This window comes from Cheilinus undulatus, linkage group 15, assembly GCF_018320785.1.
Source record: "Cheilinus undulatus linkage group 15, ASM1832078v1, whole genome shotgun sequence".
Taxonomy (NCBI): Eukaryota; Metazoa; Chordata; class Actinopteri; order Labriformes; family Labridae; genus Cheilinus; species Cheilinus undulatus.
Window position 1 is genome coordinate 11,541,125 of NC_054879.1, and position 18,199 is coordinate 11,559,323.

The 18,199-nt window shown below is 38.6% G+C and overlaps 2 protein-coding genes across 8 annotated transcripts in view; one reads left to right on the forward strand and one right to left on the reverse strand.

Moving 5' to 3' along the window:
* Positions 1-992, forward strand: part of gulp1a (GULP PTB domain containing engulfment adaptor 1a) — a 116,374-nt gene extending 115,382 nt beyond the window's left edge. For 5 of the 7 annotated variants that reach the window (XM_041807593.1, XM_041807599.1, XM_041807596.1 and 2 more), the window contains exon 11: positions 196-985. In XM_041807593.1, the coding sequence (XP_041663527.1) occupies positions 196-267 (72 nt within the window). In that variant the 3' untranslated portion in view covers positions 268-985. Of the gene's footprint in view, positions 1-195 lie in introns of all 7 variants that reach the window. The other 2 variants (XM_041807601.1, XM_041807600.1) reach the window with 2 other exon arrangements.
* Positions 993-5,231: 4,239 nt separating this feature from the next.
* The window catches only part of col5a2a (collagen, type V, alpha 2a), an 86,899-nt gene continuing 73,931 nt past the window's right edge, over positions 5,232-18,199 (reverse strand). Inside the window, exons 42-54 of the mRNA XM_041806766.1 lie at positions 17,189-17,350; positions 16,725-16,832; positions 16,508-16,615; positions 16,375-16,428; positions 16,187-16,294; positions 15,073-15,126; positions 14,850-14,957; positions 11,709-11,762; positions 11,469-11,576; positions 10,912-11,221; positions 10,455-10,636; positions 9,969-10,211; positions 5,232-6,790 (exon numbers count right to left, since the gene is read on the reverse strand). Coding sequence (XP_041662700.1) covers positions 6,644-6,790; positions 9,969-10,211; positions 10,455-10,636; positions 10,912-11,221; positions 11,469-11,576; positions 11,709-11,762; positions 14,850-14,957; positions 15,073-15,126; positions 16,187-16,294; positions 16,375-16,428; positions 16,508-16,615; positions 16,725-16,832; positions 17,189-17,350 — 1,746 coding nt within the window. The 3' untranslated portion in view covers positions 5,232-6,643. The remainder of the gene's footprint in view (positions 6,791-9,968; positions 10,212-10,454; positions 10,637-10,911; positions 11,222-11,468; positions 11,577-11,708; positions 11,763-14,849; positions 14,958-15,072; positions 15,127-16,186; positions 16,295-16,374; positions 16,429-16,507; positions 16,616-16,724; positions 16,833-17,188; positions 17,351-18,199) is intronic.

Sequence of the window (18,199 nt, forward strand, 5' to 3'; positions counted from 1 at the left end):
GCCTTGTTGTGTCTGTTGAGTGTATGATCTTCCACATACCGCATGACCAAGCATGACAGAACAGCCGTACTGTGATGTCTCCTTTGTTAAGCATTTCAAAAGCTCTCATCTTAACGCTTTACAGACTGATTTAATCTCACAGAGTCCATGTCAGTGTGGCTGAACATCAACGCTCCTCTCTGTTTTCTCCTTTAGGAGGGGTTCAAAATGGGACTAACTTTGGAGGGCACCGTCTTCTCTCTGGACCCGCTCGACGGCCGCTGCTGATGCCAAGAAGATGCTCTTTGTCGTGAACTTGTTTGTATGAAGAAGTGCCAAAATCCACTCCACAGTCGAGTCAAGATGTCACACTTTTCATCTTGAGGTTTATATGCATTTGCATTTAGATTGATTTTCTGATATTTGAAGGTAATCTCAGATCCATTATAGAAAAGAACTATTTTTGTAAAAGAAAAAAAATCTTATGGAAGGAGTAGTTTTGAGTACCTTTGCTTGCACAGGCAATGAGGGATGTAAATAGTCGAATATGTCCAATGGTACACAGAATTTTCATATGAGATCGTTTGTGAGTGTGCACCATTTGAATCTGTCTTGTTCGAACATTCCTGTTTGTATGGTGAACACAAGCTGATGAAGACAATAAAAGGAATCTGTATCATTAACACAGCTTGACCATAACAGCACATGTCTTATGTTACTCGGCATTAATTCACTCATTATGTAGTTCATAATCAAGTCTCATCTTTTATAGCTGACTCATAACCTTTGTTATTGACAATGAGTTGTTTCTTTTTGTATCACACAGCATTACATTGCCATGTCAGTATTTAGATCTCATATTTTTTACTTTGACATCATTTTAGTCTCCTTTTTCTTGCACCAGAAGGCACTTTTAATGGACAGCCTGTGTCCAGACACAGTACTATTCTCATTATTTTACTTTTGGTTGCATTGACTTTGTTGTTACAGTTATTAAACAAAAATGAAAAAAGTCCTCAGTGATTCTGTTATTTATGATTACTTGCATGACTCTGGTTATCAGTCTTGTCCCTGCAGTGGTTCTATGCTGCTGAAGTTTCTCCTACCTGGGATTTCCACTGGGTCGTCTCTGATTCATGATGACTGTGGTGTAGACTTTTGAGAAGCTGGACCAGGAAACCAATGAGGTGCTTAAGAGGAGGAGAATTAGGTATGCAGGATGAGATAAGCAGAAGACCTGTGAGGATCTGGACTAGATGCTGATGAACTGAATGGAGGTGGCTGGGGTGGAGGGGGGTTGCAGTGTCCACACAGAAATGACAGCCTGACTACAAGAGAAAGGATGACAGATTTAAAATATGATGTGTGTACAATGATTGGTCAAACAAGGCTGTAGCAGAATCTGATTAGTTGAGTACTTAAGAGAGTGAATGCCCATAATCAGTTGATCACCAGAGTGGGAAGAGAGAAAGAATGGGTGAAAGATTTGCTTCGATTTGTCTCTTTTTTTGTGTCCTTCCATTTGGATGTTTTGCTTCTACCATGGGTAAGTAACCATCAGTTCACCATAATTTGTTTAAAAAGCATGGCTAAGATTTTTGTCCAACTAACCTGTTGCCTTGAGGCTTGGTTACACCCCATTATGACATATTGTTGGTGTAAGGAAGTGATCTATAATCTGGCATTTGTCAGGCGTCAATGAGGAGTATTGAATTCTGTTATTTTCTGATAACTTTTCAGCAAAGTTTCCTGCCTTGCTCAGTCTTCTCCTTGCTCAGTCTTCTCCATGGTAAAGTGATGTGCAGTGGTCTGTTATCCAGCAAAAATAGAAGCCTGTGTATCATCTGTGGAGGGCTCCAGAGTGACGGAGCCGGTGGAAGCACTCTCATTGACTAAAACTGAAAATTATTGGCTCCACTGCCATGCAGGAGCAGAGGACAGAACATATTTGGTGGAATTTAGGGGTTAACAATTCTGACTGTAATGGTACCACTGTTGGTCTATCATTTCCTGACTTTGGCCAAGACACAGACGAGGTATGGCTATTGAATAATAAGACTGCAGTTAAGGATAAACCCACGTGGTTCACAGTCACACTGGGTGTCATATATTAAAGGTCGGACTTTCAAGCACAACTGCTGTTAAGTTTCTAATAAGTGAAGTCTTTAGCTCACTGCTAGCTACTAATTGAAGTCCACTTTTTTTTGATAAGGCGTCGGAAAATGATTTGCTTAGAAGTTGAGCACCTTTCTAAAAACTTTGGTTTTCTTTCTGTTTGTTCCAAAATGTCTCCAGAAATGAGCTCGCATTTTTTCTTTTGATTTGGAGTTTTGGGACAACTGTGTGCAAACACTTTCACTTTTTTATCTTGCTTTTGAGTTGTTGATCATTTCTAACGATTAGCTCAATTTGTTGAATGCTTTCAGAATTTTTCTGATTTGCATGGGCACCCAGAACGTCCATCATCTTGGACATCCTCTCTGCCTTTACAACTCTTTTCTGCCATTCAAACATGTGACCGCAGTGTTCCCCATACGCTTCAGTTATGCACTGCACGTTATTTTAAGAATTGATAGTGCATTTAAAGAAGTATTTCACATTTTTATTTGTTTTATAGTATGACATATGAAATTAGCTCAGAGAGACTTAATGCAGTTCAAAAAAATTGAAATAAAATAAAACTAACATTTTTAGGGTGAAAATGACTACAACAAAAAGGAATTTTAATCTAAAGACTAAATTCCAAATAGCTGCCAAAATTATCACTGCCATGAAAACTTTCCAAGAGATAAGTCCTGATGTTTCTGATCACATGACTGCCCATACAGTATGTTGACAACTTCTTTTTGTCTCTTGCATACTTGATACTGCCCCTAGAGGTCACCACTTTACTACATTTATTAGTATACATGTCTTAATAAGCTGTTTCACAGACGACCTGAATGGCTGTATTTTTTTATGGACTGTTTCCTCCTAGAAAACTTTGATCTCTCTTTCTTGGTCCTCAAACAAGAAATACCTCGAACTTTCTCTCTCTCAGCTCCATGAGGATACCTTTTTTGGGGATTAAAACATCTCAATGACAGTTGGGTGTGATGCTCTTCAATATAGTACACAAGCTGTAATTCTTTCAACAGAAGAAGTGTTCATTTTCAGTCACCCTCTGGGGCTGCTTTGCTGCTTCAGGACCTGGATGACTCGCTCTGATTGAATCATGAATTCTCCTCTGTACCAGAAAATCCTGAAGGAGAATGTCCGACCACCAGTTCATCACGTCAAGCTCAAGCACACTTGGGTTATGCAGCAGGACAATGATCTGAAACACACCAGCAAGTCCACCTCTGAATGGCTTAAAAAATAAAGGTTTTAAAACCCCCCAGTGTGGCTGAATTAAGAAATATCTATAGAGAATAGTGGGCCAAATTTCCTGTACAGCAATTGGAAAGACTTCAGAACGAGATGTCAGCACTCAAAAAAATGTCCTTTTAAGCTGTTTTATTGAGGCAAGACACAACAGATGCATTTCTCCTCATGGTCTATGCTGAAGAAGACCAAGAGTCGAAACTGATCTGTTGTGTCTTGCTTCAATAAAACTGCTTAAGGCGACATTTTTTTGAGTGCTGACGTCTCATTTTCCAGTAAGTTCTTTTTTGTCGTACACTGTAAGAAGTTTTTTGCTTGGAAGGTGCTCCTTATTTCACTTCCAGCGATGGGAAAGACTCAATGCAGTTGTTGCCAAGGTTGAAACAACCAATTTTAAGGTTTAAGGGGCAAAAAATATTGGATGTTTTACCTCTTAATTGGTTTTAAAAATCAATCATGGCCAGTTTAATTTTGCTTTATTTTTTTATTTTTATTTTTTTTTGGAAAAAGAAAACCTTTTTTCCTACAAGGTAGTGTGAATTGAATAGAAATATATCAGGTAAAGTGACTGCATAAATATTTACCCCCTCAAAGTCAGTATTTAGTAGGGTCACCTTTGGCTGCAATCACAGCGCTGAGTCTATGTGGTTAGGTCTCAGTCAGGTTTACACATCTGGACACTGCAGTTTTACTCCATACTCAAACTACCCAAGCTCTGTGAGGCTGCACAGGGATCAGGCGTCAACAACCCTTTTCAAGTTCATGCAGTGTTTACTGCTTTACAGTGGGAATGGTGTGTTTGTCTTGATATGCCATGTTGGATCTTGTCTGATGGCCAAAAAGCACCATTTTGGTCTCATCAGGCAAAGAATTTTCTTCCACTTGACTATGGAGTCTCCCACATACCTTTTGGCAAACTAATTAGGATTTAATCTGAGTTTTCTTGAACAGTGTCTTTCTCTTTGCAACTCTCCTATAAAGCTTTGACTGCTGAAGAACCCAGGCAAATGTCTTGGTAGCCTCTCTCACTAGTCTTCCTCTTGCTTGGTCACTCAGTTTGTGAAGACGGCCTGATCTAGGCAGACTTACACATGTGCCATATTCCATTTCTTCATGATGAACTCTGTAGGATGTTTGGTACCTTTGGAATGTTTTTGTATCAATACCCCGACTTGTACCTTTCAGTAACCTTTTCTCTGAGTTGCTTTGAGTGTTCTTTTGTCTTCATGGTGTAATGGTAGCCACTTGAGACACGTTCACTGCACTCAGGTGATCCCCATTTCACTAATTGTGGCACTACTAGCACCAAATGGCTGGCCCTCTGTTGATTTAGACCAGTCACTTAAAAGGGGGTGAATATTTATGCACTTGTTTTACCTTAAATATTTTTACTTTATTGACATTACTTCATAGAAATCTATTTTCACTTTGACATTGAGGAGTTATTTTTGTTTTGTCAAAAAGTCAAATTATATTGACCATAATTGATTTATAAAACCAATAAAAGGGTAAAGCATAATACTCTTTCTAGGCACTGGAGGGCCAGAGAGGTTTGGATGGATTTTTTTTTAATTTAAAAATCACATAACCATTTAAAAATTGCAATTTCATTTAAAAGTCATCATGGTTTTCTTTTGTAATATACAAACACTACAGGCCCCTGCTCTAATAAGATGCTGTAATGCGGATGGGGGATTCTAGTGTCTGTCATGTACACATTAATATGTGTAACTGGTTTCTCTATGTGCATGTAAACGCTGTATCTAAAATATGATCCAAACAAGGATCAGGCTCATAAACGGGATGCTCATTCCCATTTAAAGCCACTCAGTATTGTTTGTAAGTTTTGTGCAGCCATGTGAACTCTTCAAACAAGAACAGGCAGAGAAGTAGTTTCAATATTTATTTCTTAAAGGATGAAATGCTTCTGCTTCCAGTGTGGAAAGCCCCTTCTTCCTCCTCTTCCTCCTCCTCCTCTCTGCCTCGGGGGAGCCAGCAGGCAGCCAAGCCTCTTAAAACTTAAACATCTCTAATAAATATACTCAAATATGAACCAAATGTTCACAATAGAATTACTGAACGGCACATTCATGAACATTTAACACAAACAGCTTACATTACAAACAACTGTGAGACTAGATTAAATACATAAATGTTTTTTAAAACTACAAATATGTCAAGAAAAGGTTTGTGTGCAAAATGACAGACATTAAAAACCTGACTATACCTGAATTAATATGACAGGAGCTTGGGGGGATTAACAAGCATTCTGTTTAATTTGTTGCATAGCAGGAAATACAAAGCAAACAGCCACCTTATTCTGATTATAAAAAAGGATTTCAAGAGCATATAAGTCCAGGATACTGAAAAGGGGGAACTGACATGCATAAAAATAGAATATTCTGTGCTACCTTTTACTGTAAGAAAGGAAAATACAGTTACAAATCACCACACACCACTCACACGACACCTCATTCATCTCTCCATCGTTGACAGAAAGATCTTTATTGGTATCCCCAAACCCTGCCCTGTACCGCGCAGCCGGGAGAAGTGCACAAGGATCACACTACTTACAAAAACAGCACCTGTGAAAACAAGATTTACACGTAGTGTCATCGGTTCTCCGTTTTCAGTGACGAGGTAGCTAACACTGAGGAATACGACAGTCTCAATGCGTCTTTAATGTTCCACGTATGTCGGTACAGAATCTGGATACAGACAAGGATCATCAAAACTGTCTTTGGAAAATACCTGCGCCAGAGAAGGCATCATCGGCCGTATGTTTCCTCTATAGCACCACAATGTTTTATTTTTAAACATTTAGAACAAAAAAGGAAGACAAATTTGTAAAAAAAAAAAAAAAAAAAAAAAAAAAAAAAAAAAAAAAAAAAAGGGTGTGGCAGAACATTTAACATAGCGTCGGTGGGAATTTCAGCCTATAAACAGCAGTTACAAATTTAAAGCTTTCGCATCCTTACATCTTTGGCAAATTTATGCTATGAAATAAAGTTAAGGGGTCAAATATTTGGACTAAATTACACTATCAAAGAGTTAGCACTGAATGCATCATGCTTAAAGTCAAACACACATACAACAGGAATGATTCTGATGTTTTCTAATTTCTTTAACATTCATCCTAACGTACAAATCTTCGATGTCTTGATCTGGGTTGAAGGCACAATAAATATCTTGCCACAGGGCCACAATAGTCCTCAGTACTCGTATGTACAATGTGGCTGATCGCATCAGCTGTCAGTTCAAAAGTCTCAGGATTCTCCTCGACGCGTCCCAGCTGGCGATTTTACAGGAAGCACACTGGCCCGATGTCGACGCCGAACTCTTGATCTGAGCCGCCAATGTCCACAGGGGCAATGTCCACAATAGGAAGTCTTGCTGTTTTCTGTGTCCTGTACTCAAACACTGTCTTGCCCCACTGGCCATTTGCTCGCTGTGAAAGATAAACAAAAGGAGTTTAGAGATCATTTTGATGGTTTTTCTCTCAGTGAAATGGTTAACAAGATTTCCATGATCTTGTTAGTGCTTAAAGTAGGGATGAACAAAATGAATGTTATCAGCACAGAATTGACCATCAGTCCTCATGTCATTACTTGGTAGCTTTTGCTACTGCAGACAGTACAGATCCTCAGCTGATTAATTATGTTTGTAGAAATGTTTGGAGCCGTGACTGTGTGTTAATAAAGCCACAAAATGAAGCTGGGCTGTTACAGTAGCTACAACAATCATTCAGTTAGTGATGAATATAATCTAAACCCCACTCTATTCTTTTTCTTCCAACCTTAAAGGAAAATTATGACCTGAAATTTCAGCACATCAACCGTATGGTAAAATTATATCTAAAATAACAAGGTAATGAAAGCGAGTCATGTTTCATAGCTGTAAAACCAGTCCCACATTGGCTGATTAACACAGCTTTATAGGAAAAAGACCAAAAAAATGGTCAAGTCCCCTGATATTATAGATTAAATAAAAAAGCCTTTGTAAATTAACGTGTATGTATTTGGCTAAATACTTGAGCTATTTCTATGAATGCATCATGAAGTTAGCATATCTATGATGTTGTAACAGTGTGTAAAACAAAATATAAACGTTTAGAGCTTTATTGTATAAATTTGTCATATTTAAAATCAAATGAAGGTTTAATTAGGGTTAAAATTGATCTAGATTAAAAATATAACCAGAGTATGTTAAGAACGATTATTTCACATTACCTAAGGTAAAAATATGCAAATGAATTAGGGATTCACACTAATAATCAGTCCCAATAGATTATCTGGCGATATTGCATATATGTCACATATTTATATTATCCTGGTGATAAAATATTCACTAATAAAATCCATGATGTTAAAGGCGTTTTTCTTCTTGACTACACATTCTGAAACAGTAGGTGGCACAGCAGTATGTGACCCATCATTTAGCCCAGAGAAGAAGAAGAAGAAGAAGAAGAAGAAGAAGAAGAAGAAGAAGAAGAAGACGCCTCAGAGGATAAAATGACAGTGTTTGTAAAATACGCTCCACAAAGATCCTTCAGAGGGAAAAAAGTCCTCAAGTTTTAACACAAAGGATCTTATTAGTCACTTAAGAGTTTTCATCCTAACGACAGATTGTTAGTTCAGGAGCCGCTAGCATTAGCTGCTAGCATTAAGACCAAGCTGAAGGCTAACCTCAGGCTGAGTCCTGATTCAGCAGATATTTAAAAACAGCAGAACTTTTGCCAGAGAGAAATCTATTAATAACAAAATCAGTCTGACAGACTCCTGATCCTGTCGGACATCTCCCCACCTGCTCTGTGGTTTCATTCACAGTCTAATCAACAACATTAGGAACAGAAGTGTAACCACAAACAACACCATTATTATGGTTTAAAGGTGCACTTAACAGTTTTTTACCATTTTTGATTTGACTCATGTCAGAGCATATTTTGAATATTTTGTGAAGACACATCAGCTCTCTTTAATTTTTTTGACTTTTGCATCAAAAGTTCCCCAAACCTCTCCATTTATTAAGTATGACAGCCTGTTATAATTGCAGATAGAATGGCTTGTGGTTCATTCTTTCTTAATTAAGGAATAAACTCTATTTACAGAATTTGAAAACTACCTGTTTTCACTAGGGAAACATGTCTGATTTGACATGTCAGCTGAATTATTGTTTAGTTGATTGAAATGTCAGATTTCACTGTTTGCCAAGAGATATGAATTTGTTACATGGAAAAAAAAGGGAAAAAACAAACCCTGTTAAACCAAAGTATGTCATTGTTCATGTTTTTTTTTTTTTTTTTTTAAGTTAGAAAAGAATGAAACACAGTTGTAAAGTCAGAATAGTTCTGTTTTTTTACGTAAACATGAGTGATGTTAGTTAGAATTAGTTATGAATATCTTTGCTCACTACATATTAACCCCTCTTACCTCCAGGGGTGCATAAATACATAAAATAAACTTCCTTTTAAAATCAACAACTTCAAAACAACTGTTGGCTATCGGCCATCAGTAGGAGGAAATTATCATTATCCGTTAAAAAACTCTTATTGTGTATAACTAAAATGAACCACTGAAGTACAGAGAAACAGCTGAACCAAAACTTTGTGCTGAAAAATCTTCTAGATTAGTCCAGTAACATCCATCACTGATAAACCAGACTGTTGTGTGCCTTCAGGCTCTGCTATGTGCTCTTAAAATGACAGATTTAAAACCACACATTAACGTCAAAGCTCCACGTGTCCATAGAACACAGTATGGATTTCTGTTGAGTCCAAATAGCCACAATGTAGGCACATATAAGTCTGTTTTTCTCTTGTTTCTACCCAATCCTCATAGAGAGAAGTATTTCATACTGTTTTGCCTCTCAGCTGAAAGTGTGCTGAAAGTGACGTCAGTGCAAACCCTCTATTGTTCCCATCATTTCTGACATTTTAGCCATATCCAAAAAATAAGTTTATGATGATTAATGATTTATGATTAATGATTATGATTTAACAGCCACAAATCCATCTTAGTCATTGTTGCTTTGCTTGTTTTCTGTCTCTCTGCATCTTGGTCTCTGTTTCTGAACCCCTATGCATACTCCTGCATTTTAGTTATTGTCATTAGTTGTAATTTGTAATCTCACCACCAGATGCCACTAAATTGCATAGATTACACATTTAACATGAAATACCTGCAGAACAAATGAAACCTTATATGATGTAGGGATTTTTGGCACGAATTTGTTTCTAAGAGGTATTAATGGGTTCAAACACTTTTGAGAACTTCATAGGACTTCAGAAGAAAAAGAAAAAGAAAGGTCAAGGGTCCATGTTGACTATAACTTTTCCTTGAGCTGGCAGCACCTATTTACAGTTGGCATTTTTAACATCCTGAATCTTCAGTGTCAGCTGTTTTCTATTGTTGCACTCCTGATGGAAAAACAGTCCAACTTTGGAACACAGCTTACCCCTACTAACCAACCAAAATCAAGACGGGGGCAGATGTGCAATGGATATAAACTTTTTCAAGGGTACAGTTCCCAAACTCTGAGTGCTTTCTCATCACTTTACATTTTCTGTTATTTCGTGCAATTTCCAGCCTTACAATGAATACACATGTAAGCAGAGTAAAGTGACTTACTGTGCAGGAATCTTCCAACACTGTGTATCTGAAGCGGTTGTTTCCCTCTGCTTTGAGCTCCAGGTCGTTGGAGCCTTTAAGGATCACAGCTTTCTTGTTGTTGCCCATCTTCTCGTCCTTGTAGCCCACCGTGTTCTTGCAGTGGTAGGTGATGGTCTGGGAGGCTTCTTTGGAGAGCAGGCGGATAAAAGTCATCTGAACTGTGACCGAGTTAGCCGGCTGATCTTTGTTTCCGTAGGTGAACTACAAAAAGAAAAAGGCAATCAGTACAAAATACAAAAATCACCAAAACTGTCTCTCATTTTTTTTCTGCACCATTTTTCTGCAGGTTTCTCACAGTGATTGTATTTTTTTATTCTTCAGTAACAATACATTTTTCTTTTTACAAGATTCTTCTTCAGTGAAGTCTTTAACAACTTCACAGCTTCTTCACAGCCCCTCTTCTTCCTCCTTATTCTCCCCCATCAGCCTAATCTAAGTGCTCACATGTGTTCCGCTGTTCATGTCAGCTCCAAACCACACAGGTTTGTTCCTGGAAGACGTCCACCACACTTTACGAGGTATGCTGGCGGGGCTGGCGGAGATGCAGGTCTCTCCGGTGTCCATGTTGCAGTGCACTTTGATGGCGTCCTCCACACTGCCTTGGTTTGGATCCACCCAGTACTCGCCTACACAACAACATAATCAGTATGCTGTACACAAAAATTTGGATAAACAGCTCATGTTTGATTTAATCTGCTGCTGCTGAGGCTGCAGCAGTGAAATAAATCAGTTATATTAGATGTAATTAAGTTTAGCTAACAGTTCAAAACATCACCCTGACTATATTTCAACATTTTAAAGCCCAGGAAGGAGAAACAGGAAAAACAGCAGTTCATTTAGGTGTGTTATAAGCAAGAGAGCAAAAATGAAGAAGAAAAATGAGATCAAAATCCATCCTCACCGCTCTTCTTCAAGGGGTAGCATCTCTTGAGGTCATCACAGGTCCTGGCGGGGTGCTTCTTGCTGCCGTCGGGGCTCTTCATGCTGTTGATCTGGCTGCTGAGGGCCTTCAGGGTGGCCTGCACGCCAGGGTCCACGGCCAAGATGGTGGAGGAGTTGCTGTTGGGGAGAGCTTCATCCTCGCTGAACTCAGGAGGAGGAGGAGGGGCGTCTTCGTAATCGTGAGGGCCGCCGAACAGATCATCCATGGCTGCCATGGGGGGTCCTGGAGGACCTGGGGGGCCAGGAGGTCCAGGCTCTCCTGGAGGGCCCTGAAGTTGAGGGAGTAAGAGGGTAATTTACATATGATTCATTTTTCTGTATTTTAATTATGCAGTTCTCTGTTAAATGAACATCTGTTTAATAAATGTTGGACAGTTTAATGACAGTCTGACCTTTTTTAATTTCTGCTTGTAACCACTGGTTGTTTTTTTAAACTTAATCTGATGTTATCTTTCTATTAGTTCATCTCAAACCCTTTCTATTAAAGGACATCCTCTCTGTAAAATAACACAGTACCTCTGGTCCAATTTCTCCACTGATTCCACGAGTTCCAGGAGGTCCCATGGGTCCTGGTTGGCCAAGGTATCCTTCTTTTCCAGGAGGTCCAATAGGTCCAGGAGGCCCCTGTATCATAGTCCAGTTAAATATTAAAACAGGAAAGTCCAGTATGCTTCTTCAAAATTATTATTAGATTAGGAAAGGTGAATTTTAGACACAATCTTCTACTCCACAAACAGATAAAAATGTAGTATTTACCCTTTGACCACCTGGTCCAACGATTCCTGGAGCTCCCTGCTCACCTGTGGTACCCTAAAAACAGAAGTTATACATCTGTTAGTCTCTTGATGCATGTAATTTACTCAGTAGATTTGGCCAGACTTCACACAAAGGATGATACTCAAGCAGCAGACCTATCCCTATGCAACAATCTTCTGCTTTTGTTTTAAAACTCAATTCAATTAGTGCACACAACAGTTTATCTGCATTAAAACACATCTAAACTTGACATGTCATTCCCATTTTCCACCTTTTAACACAGCCCCCTTTGGTCTAAACATCTGTGTTATACTTTATGTCTCTTTTTAAAAGTGAGGTCCCTTTCTATACCAGGTGAGAGGCAGGTATGAATGGTATGACTCCTACAATGTCACAGTGAGAGCGGATTTTGAACAAACCATCAAATATCATGTTTTCAGACATAGGCCGACTATAAACAAATTAATGGATTGCTTTATTTCACATTTTGTAGATTGGTAGATGCTGGGGATGATCACATGTGATTGCAAAAATACTAAAGAGGCTTTTTTTTATCAGCTTTAACCCTCATATGGGCAGATTTATGCATATTTTGGAAGATTACTAAATTTCTAATCTCTACGTATCTCTTTAACACAACTTTATGTTTGATTTTTGGAAAAAACAAACAAAAAAAATTGACAATCATTCAAAATTAACAGCCTGTATTTCCCATAATTCATTGCCTGTTTATGGTATATATTTTTACTTTTCTCTTAGTAGTTCATGTATCAACTTTGAAACAATTGTCTAATATACAGTTATTGGCTTCTTTCCTTCATGCTTCATGTGTGCAAGGTTAATAAAAGTCCAAAAATGCTTTAAAAACCAGAATCAACTCTAATCTTTGAATATTAAACAGCTTATAAACCATCACAAACCAAACATATCTCTGTTATATCCCTGAAATATGTCAATGCAAAGCTTCGTTTTGCAGACTGTTGAATAAATCACTAAACATCAGTTATTCACACCTTGATTTAATCAGTTATTGATAGAGTATAAGGCCATGAAACACAAGCCTTTATGAAAGAGATTATCCCTGTTTCATACCATTTCAAGGCGAAGTTTCATCCAGAATATAGCATTCATATCTGATTGTAAAAGTTGTAAAAATCCAATTCAACATTTTTAATAAAGGCTTTTTTTTTCGCAAAACTTTATCTGAACTTTGGCATAAGGTCATGTGACCTGAGTACCTGACAAAAGCAGTACTTTGTTGTTTGTAATTATGAGAAGTGCATTCCCCTCCTCACCAATAGCCTGTCAAATTACATTTTCCCCCAGGATTTAAAAAAGAAAAAGCACTAAAGAGCAAAATTTGCAGTTCTTTAGTCCAACTTGAACACAAAATATTTCCAAATCTTCAGCTATTTACCTAAAAAAAAAAAAAAACAAAAAAAAAAATTGCTCTTGTTTGAAGCTTGAAGATTTGAACATTTGATGTCACGTTTTCTTGTGTAGTGGTTCCCAAAGTCAGGGTCGCAAGTCACTAAGTGGGAGGTTCATGGGATGCTTTCCAAAAAAATAAATTTATACAGAGAAATTTAAAATGAAGGAAGGTGGTATATTTTATCCATTATTGTATTAAAAAACTAAATTAGCTTAATTTAGAATGAAATCACAGAATTAAGTGAGATTTGTGCCTAAATTTAGTTTATATGTGCAAAGGTTCCTTAAAATGCATATTTTACACAATGCTCTGGCAACATTGTTAGCTTTAGCCAACTCCAAGGATTGTGGGGATCCCTGGTCTCTGCTGCTGTTATTTTGGGGGGGCATGGGTTGAAAGTTTGCGGATCCCTACTTTAATCTACCAAAAAAGTCTTGCAATGATTCAGTCAACACCCAATTATATTCATACCAACATCTTTACCTATACTGTCCTTTGACTACACTAATAAAAAAATAAGCCACAGATTTTTTTTTTTAATTTTCTGCTTATTTAGTCAGCAATCCTAAATACTCAAGAAAAATGTCAAGGTTTTTACAGGTTTCATGATGTTTTTAGATGTTTCTTTTTTTAACATCAGATCAGACCATTACTTCATAACTTCCATCTCTCACATCAGGGAGATCCATCATGTGAGGCATCAAGACGATTTGCTTGTTCCTGGTTGGAGAATGATCGGACCAATCAGTGTCATTTTAGGAGAAGAGCTGATCGCTACAGACAGGGTTTAGGAGAGCTGACTGCAAGCCTGTTAACAATGGAGGTCAGTGAAGAGATTAATGTGGATGCCAATATAGCTGCAGTTTCATCAGGACCATACATTTCTTTTCTAAAAGGAGTGCTAAAAGCCTCACTGGAAGCTTTTTGCTTTATTTCCAGAGAAGAGTTTAATTTACTGACTGGCTCCACAGAGAGGGATGAATCATCATAATGGTTCCTGTTGAGCTTATGTTAGATAGTTTACTCCTTAGTGAGTCAAATGTTTTATTGCTCTAATTGGCATTAATTAGATCCTGTGCTTTGGATTTGTGAAACAGTCTATCACACTGAAACAGTGTGTCAGGCTCTTTAGCTTCCATCCAAGCAGCATCCACCTGAACAATCATTGTCAGACATTGTGGACCAAAAAGCTTTGAAAAAATTAAATCTTGGCGTAACTGCAGTGATGCCTCGTTTTTGTAAAGGATCCTGGACATAAGATTTTTCGCCTTAAATTAATATGAAGATGTTAAGCTAAATCTAAAGAGTGAACAATGAAGCACAAAGTTGTTGCTCTGTATAAAGTAGGTATCCTCTCTAGCCTGTCACACCTTACTTATCACACAGTTTGTTTTTCTACCTCTTTAAATTAGCTGATGACACCAAACAGGAGTCTCTTAAGTGAGTACTAGAAGACTCTTTGGGTAAATGACTTGTATTGGATGCTCTCATTATCGTTAAGTACAGAAAAGTGCAGAAAACTTTGCTAAAAGAACTCAGTACCATTAAAAGTTCCGTGAATTAATCTGAACTGACACCATTGCTCTGCATCAGCATTTTAATGCAGAGTTGGAAGAAACAAGTCTGACAGGATACACAACAGGGTGTATTAGGGTGTATTAGGAGCACTGGGAGGAAGGTAATATAAAATTAGCATCACAGGGACTTACTGGAGGTCCAGGAAGACCCTGCAGACCAGTGAAGCCTCGATGGCCCTTCTGTCCCCTCTCGCCATGATCTCCAAGATCACCCTTATCACCTCTTGGTCCTTGAGGTCCCTGAATTGGAGAGATTTACATATTCATTAAGATTTGTAAGGGAATTTAGAAGTCAACACTTGGTTCTAAATTTAAATCAGTCATTTCTGATGTAATCTATCGCATGAAGACTCACCACTAGTCCTCTCTTCCCAGCTGAGCCAGGTGGGCCAACAGGTCCTCTTGAGCCCTGAAAGAAGTTAAATAGTTAGTATATGCCCAGGATGGAAATAAGACCTCCTCCAGTTCTGGAAAACTCTCCAACTCTTTGTTAAGTCTAACCCATAATATTAGCACCTCATATAAATTAATTTACATCCCAGCATGCCCTCATGCTCAAAGTGTGTTTTTAGCACACGTTAGTCTCATTTCAGTCTTGTGCTGTACTGGTAGACTAAGAGGAACACAGAGAGCAGAACACTGCAAAAATGCATGTGGAGAAAAGGGAGACTTATCAAACAAGGATCGATATAAGCAGAACCTACAGCAGGTGTCAAGAGAGCATGGAGGTGCTGTCTTATCCTGGACTTAAAGAGACTGCAAGCTTGAAAGCTTGCCACAGTATCTCCATCCAGAAAATGTCCCTTTGTGAGATGCATTTTAGGGAACAGCGATAAATCAATTTTGTCTAGTAAAAAAAAAAAAAAAAAAAAAAAAAAAAGTGTGGTTTGGGGTGATGCTTACAAAAGAACAACCAGGTTTTCTTTTGGGCTTCCACTACCACTCCCCCTGGGCTCCTTCAGCCCCTTGTCTTCCACAGAGGCACACAAAAACAGCATGACCATCAAAGTTAAGGAAAAGTTTGTTTTTAAAAACAAGGTAGCCTTAACAATGAAAACCACTCTCCCATCTCTGAAACCTTATGGTGCACTTTGACCCCAAAAGGGAACTCAGTTTGCATGATTAATTTCTGAAGGAAATTTACTTTGCTTTTGTTAAATTTCATCAGCAAAAACATGATTATTATACTAGGAAGTGTTTTGTGTGTCCTTTTAATTTGCAGTTTTTTAAGATGGGAAAATAATCATTTGAATTGCCTGATTGGGTCTGATGTGAAATGATATCAGATTTCATTAGGTGCTAATGGCCAAGTGCAGTGGCTCCAAATTTTTTAGTTTTTGGACCTCCACAACTGTATCTGAGGAAATCTGAGGCCCCCAGGGCCTAGATAAAACAAAACCGTGCTGATGGCAGCGTTGTCAAAAATTCAATCAATTTAAGAGAAACAGGGTAAAAAAAAATCCACTCACAGCCTCTCCTCTCTTTCCAGCATCACCTGGTACTCCAACAGGACCTGGAGGGCCTGGAAGTCCCTGAGGACCAATCAAGCCTTCCGGACCTGAATCTCCACGGTCTCCCTACAAAAGAAACATCTGTTAAATTCTGGAATAATGCTAAACACTCATACAGACATTTTTATTCCTTGTCTCTGTCTTACCCGTTGACCAAGAACTCCATCTTTGCCTGGAGGTCCATCAGATCCTGCAGGGCCCTGAAGATATAACAGAAAACATTTATATAATTCAGAGAATAATCAGTGAAGAACAAGAAAGATCATCGTTCATATTTACATCAGGGCCAGGATCACCACGAGGTCCATTCAGTCCAGGAGAACCAACTGGGCCAGGGGGACCCTTATCTCCAGCTGCTCCGGTAGATCCCTGTTTTCCTGGTGGACCCTGTAGAAGAAGAAACGTGCAGTTGGAAACACTGTTACACCTAACACACAACTAAAAATATTCACATTATGCATGAGATAAAGAAACTCATACTGAGTATGATACCTACCGCTGGGCCTGGAAGTCCAGGCATCCCACGCTCTCCTCTCTGACCAGGAAGACCCACAATGCCTCTCTGTCCTGTAGTTCCAGCTGGGCCTGGAGGACCATCAGGACCCTAAAACCCACACATATGTAGATTTATAACATATGGGAGTTTCTACTAAAATCCAGATTTGTGTAAGATGTTTGGTTTCAACAACTCCACATGTAACAAGGATTATATAACTTAAATTTATCAATACAGAAAAGTCAGTAGCCAAGATCTATGACAGGCAACGAAACTTTAAATAGCGAGCAAGGAACCATAAAAAGAAAAACACAGGAAATAAGTTCACCCAATTCATTCACTCATCAATGTAAATAAAAGCACAAGATCATCAGTTTTACAGGAAAGACACTATAATTAAACATGATAAAGCATTATAGAATTTTCATTAGGGATGTGATGTCAGAACAGTTAAGTTAGTTTACCGTGGGTCCGTCCTCTCCAGAGTCCCCTTTGTCTCCTTGTGTGCCTGGTGGTCCTGCTGGTCCTCTCTCTCCTTGTCTTCCAGGGGGTCCATGGTCTCCACGAAGACCTCTAGGACCCTCTTTTCCAGGTGGACCAATGGCTCCAGGCTCTCCAACTGGACCCTGGAATGGCCAGAATGGATGTGGTCAAAGTCAAGGTTACAGTTATATTAAGGTCAGTTCAATGAAATCATAGGTAAGCGGTAAATAGACTTGAGCTTTTTTTTTATGTTTCAAAGTGTATTTTACACCTCAGGTTGCATTCACTGATCTAAATACTGATGTAAGATGATGCCATGAAAAGTGTCCATTAACTAATCATGTCAATATGCAACTGACAGCATGAGCAACTTGGTGAGATTTGTCTTGCCCAAGGACACTGGTTGAGGTTGAGGGACTACTGTCTTATGTTTCCCCGCCAAATAAAGAAGTGCATGTAGATAGAGTTAGTCAAGCAGCATGCTTTGACTTTCCGGGAAATTTCCATATGGATAGAGTCATTAATGACAATGTGTACTGAATACAATAAAGTTAGTTCAAAAGCAATTAATCCATAGTAACATGAATCTGAATATAAGGGTGCAACAAGCTTTATGCTATAAAGGAGGAAGCTGGGGTGGAGGAGGTTATACTTTGACAGCGGCAGCAGCATAGTGTATCAGCATTAATGCAAGCAGGGATTAGTGGGAAGTACGTCATATTTAAATAGAGAGAAGAGCTGTGATTAGCTGTGGGAGCTGGAAGGTGATGATTAGGATCAGCTGGCTGTTAGCTGATCACAGCTGGGTGTATGACTACCGCGTCCAGCATGAACTAATGCTAGCCTTTATTAGTTGGTTAAATAACTATTACTAATACTTTTTTATTAATTCAGGCCTGCAATCTCAGTCACATGCTCTGTCAAAGCTGCTCTTAATGGATACTGCCATGCTGCCATTATGCACTACAGCCTGAATGTAAACAAAAGTCAAC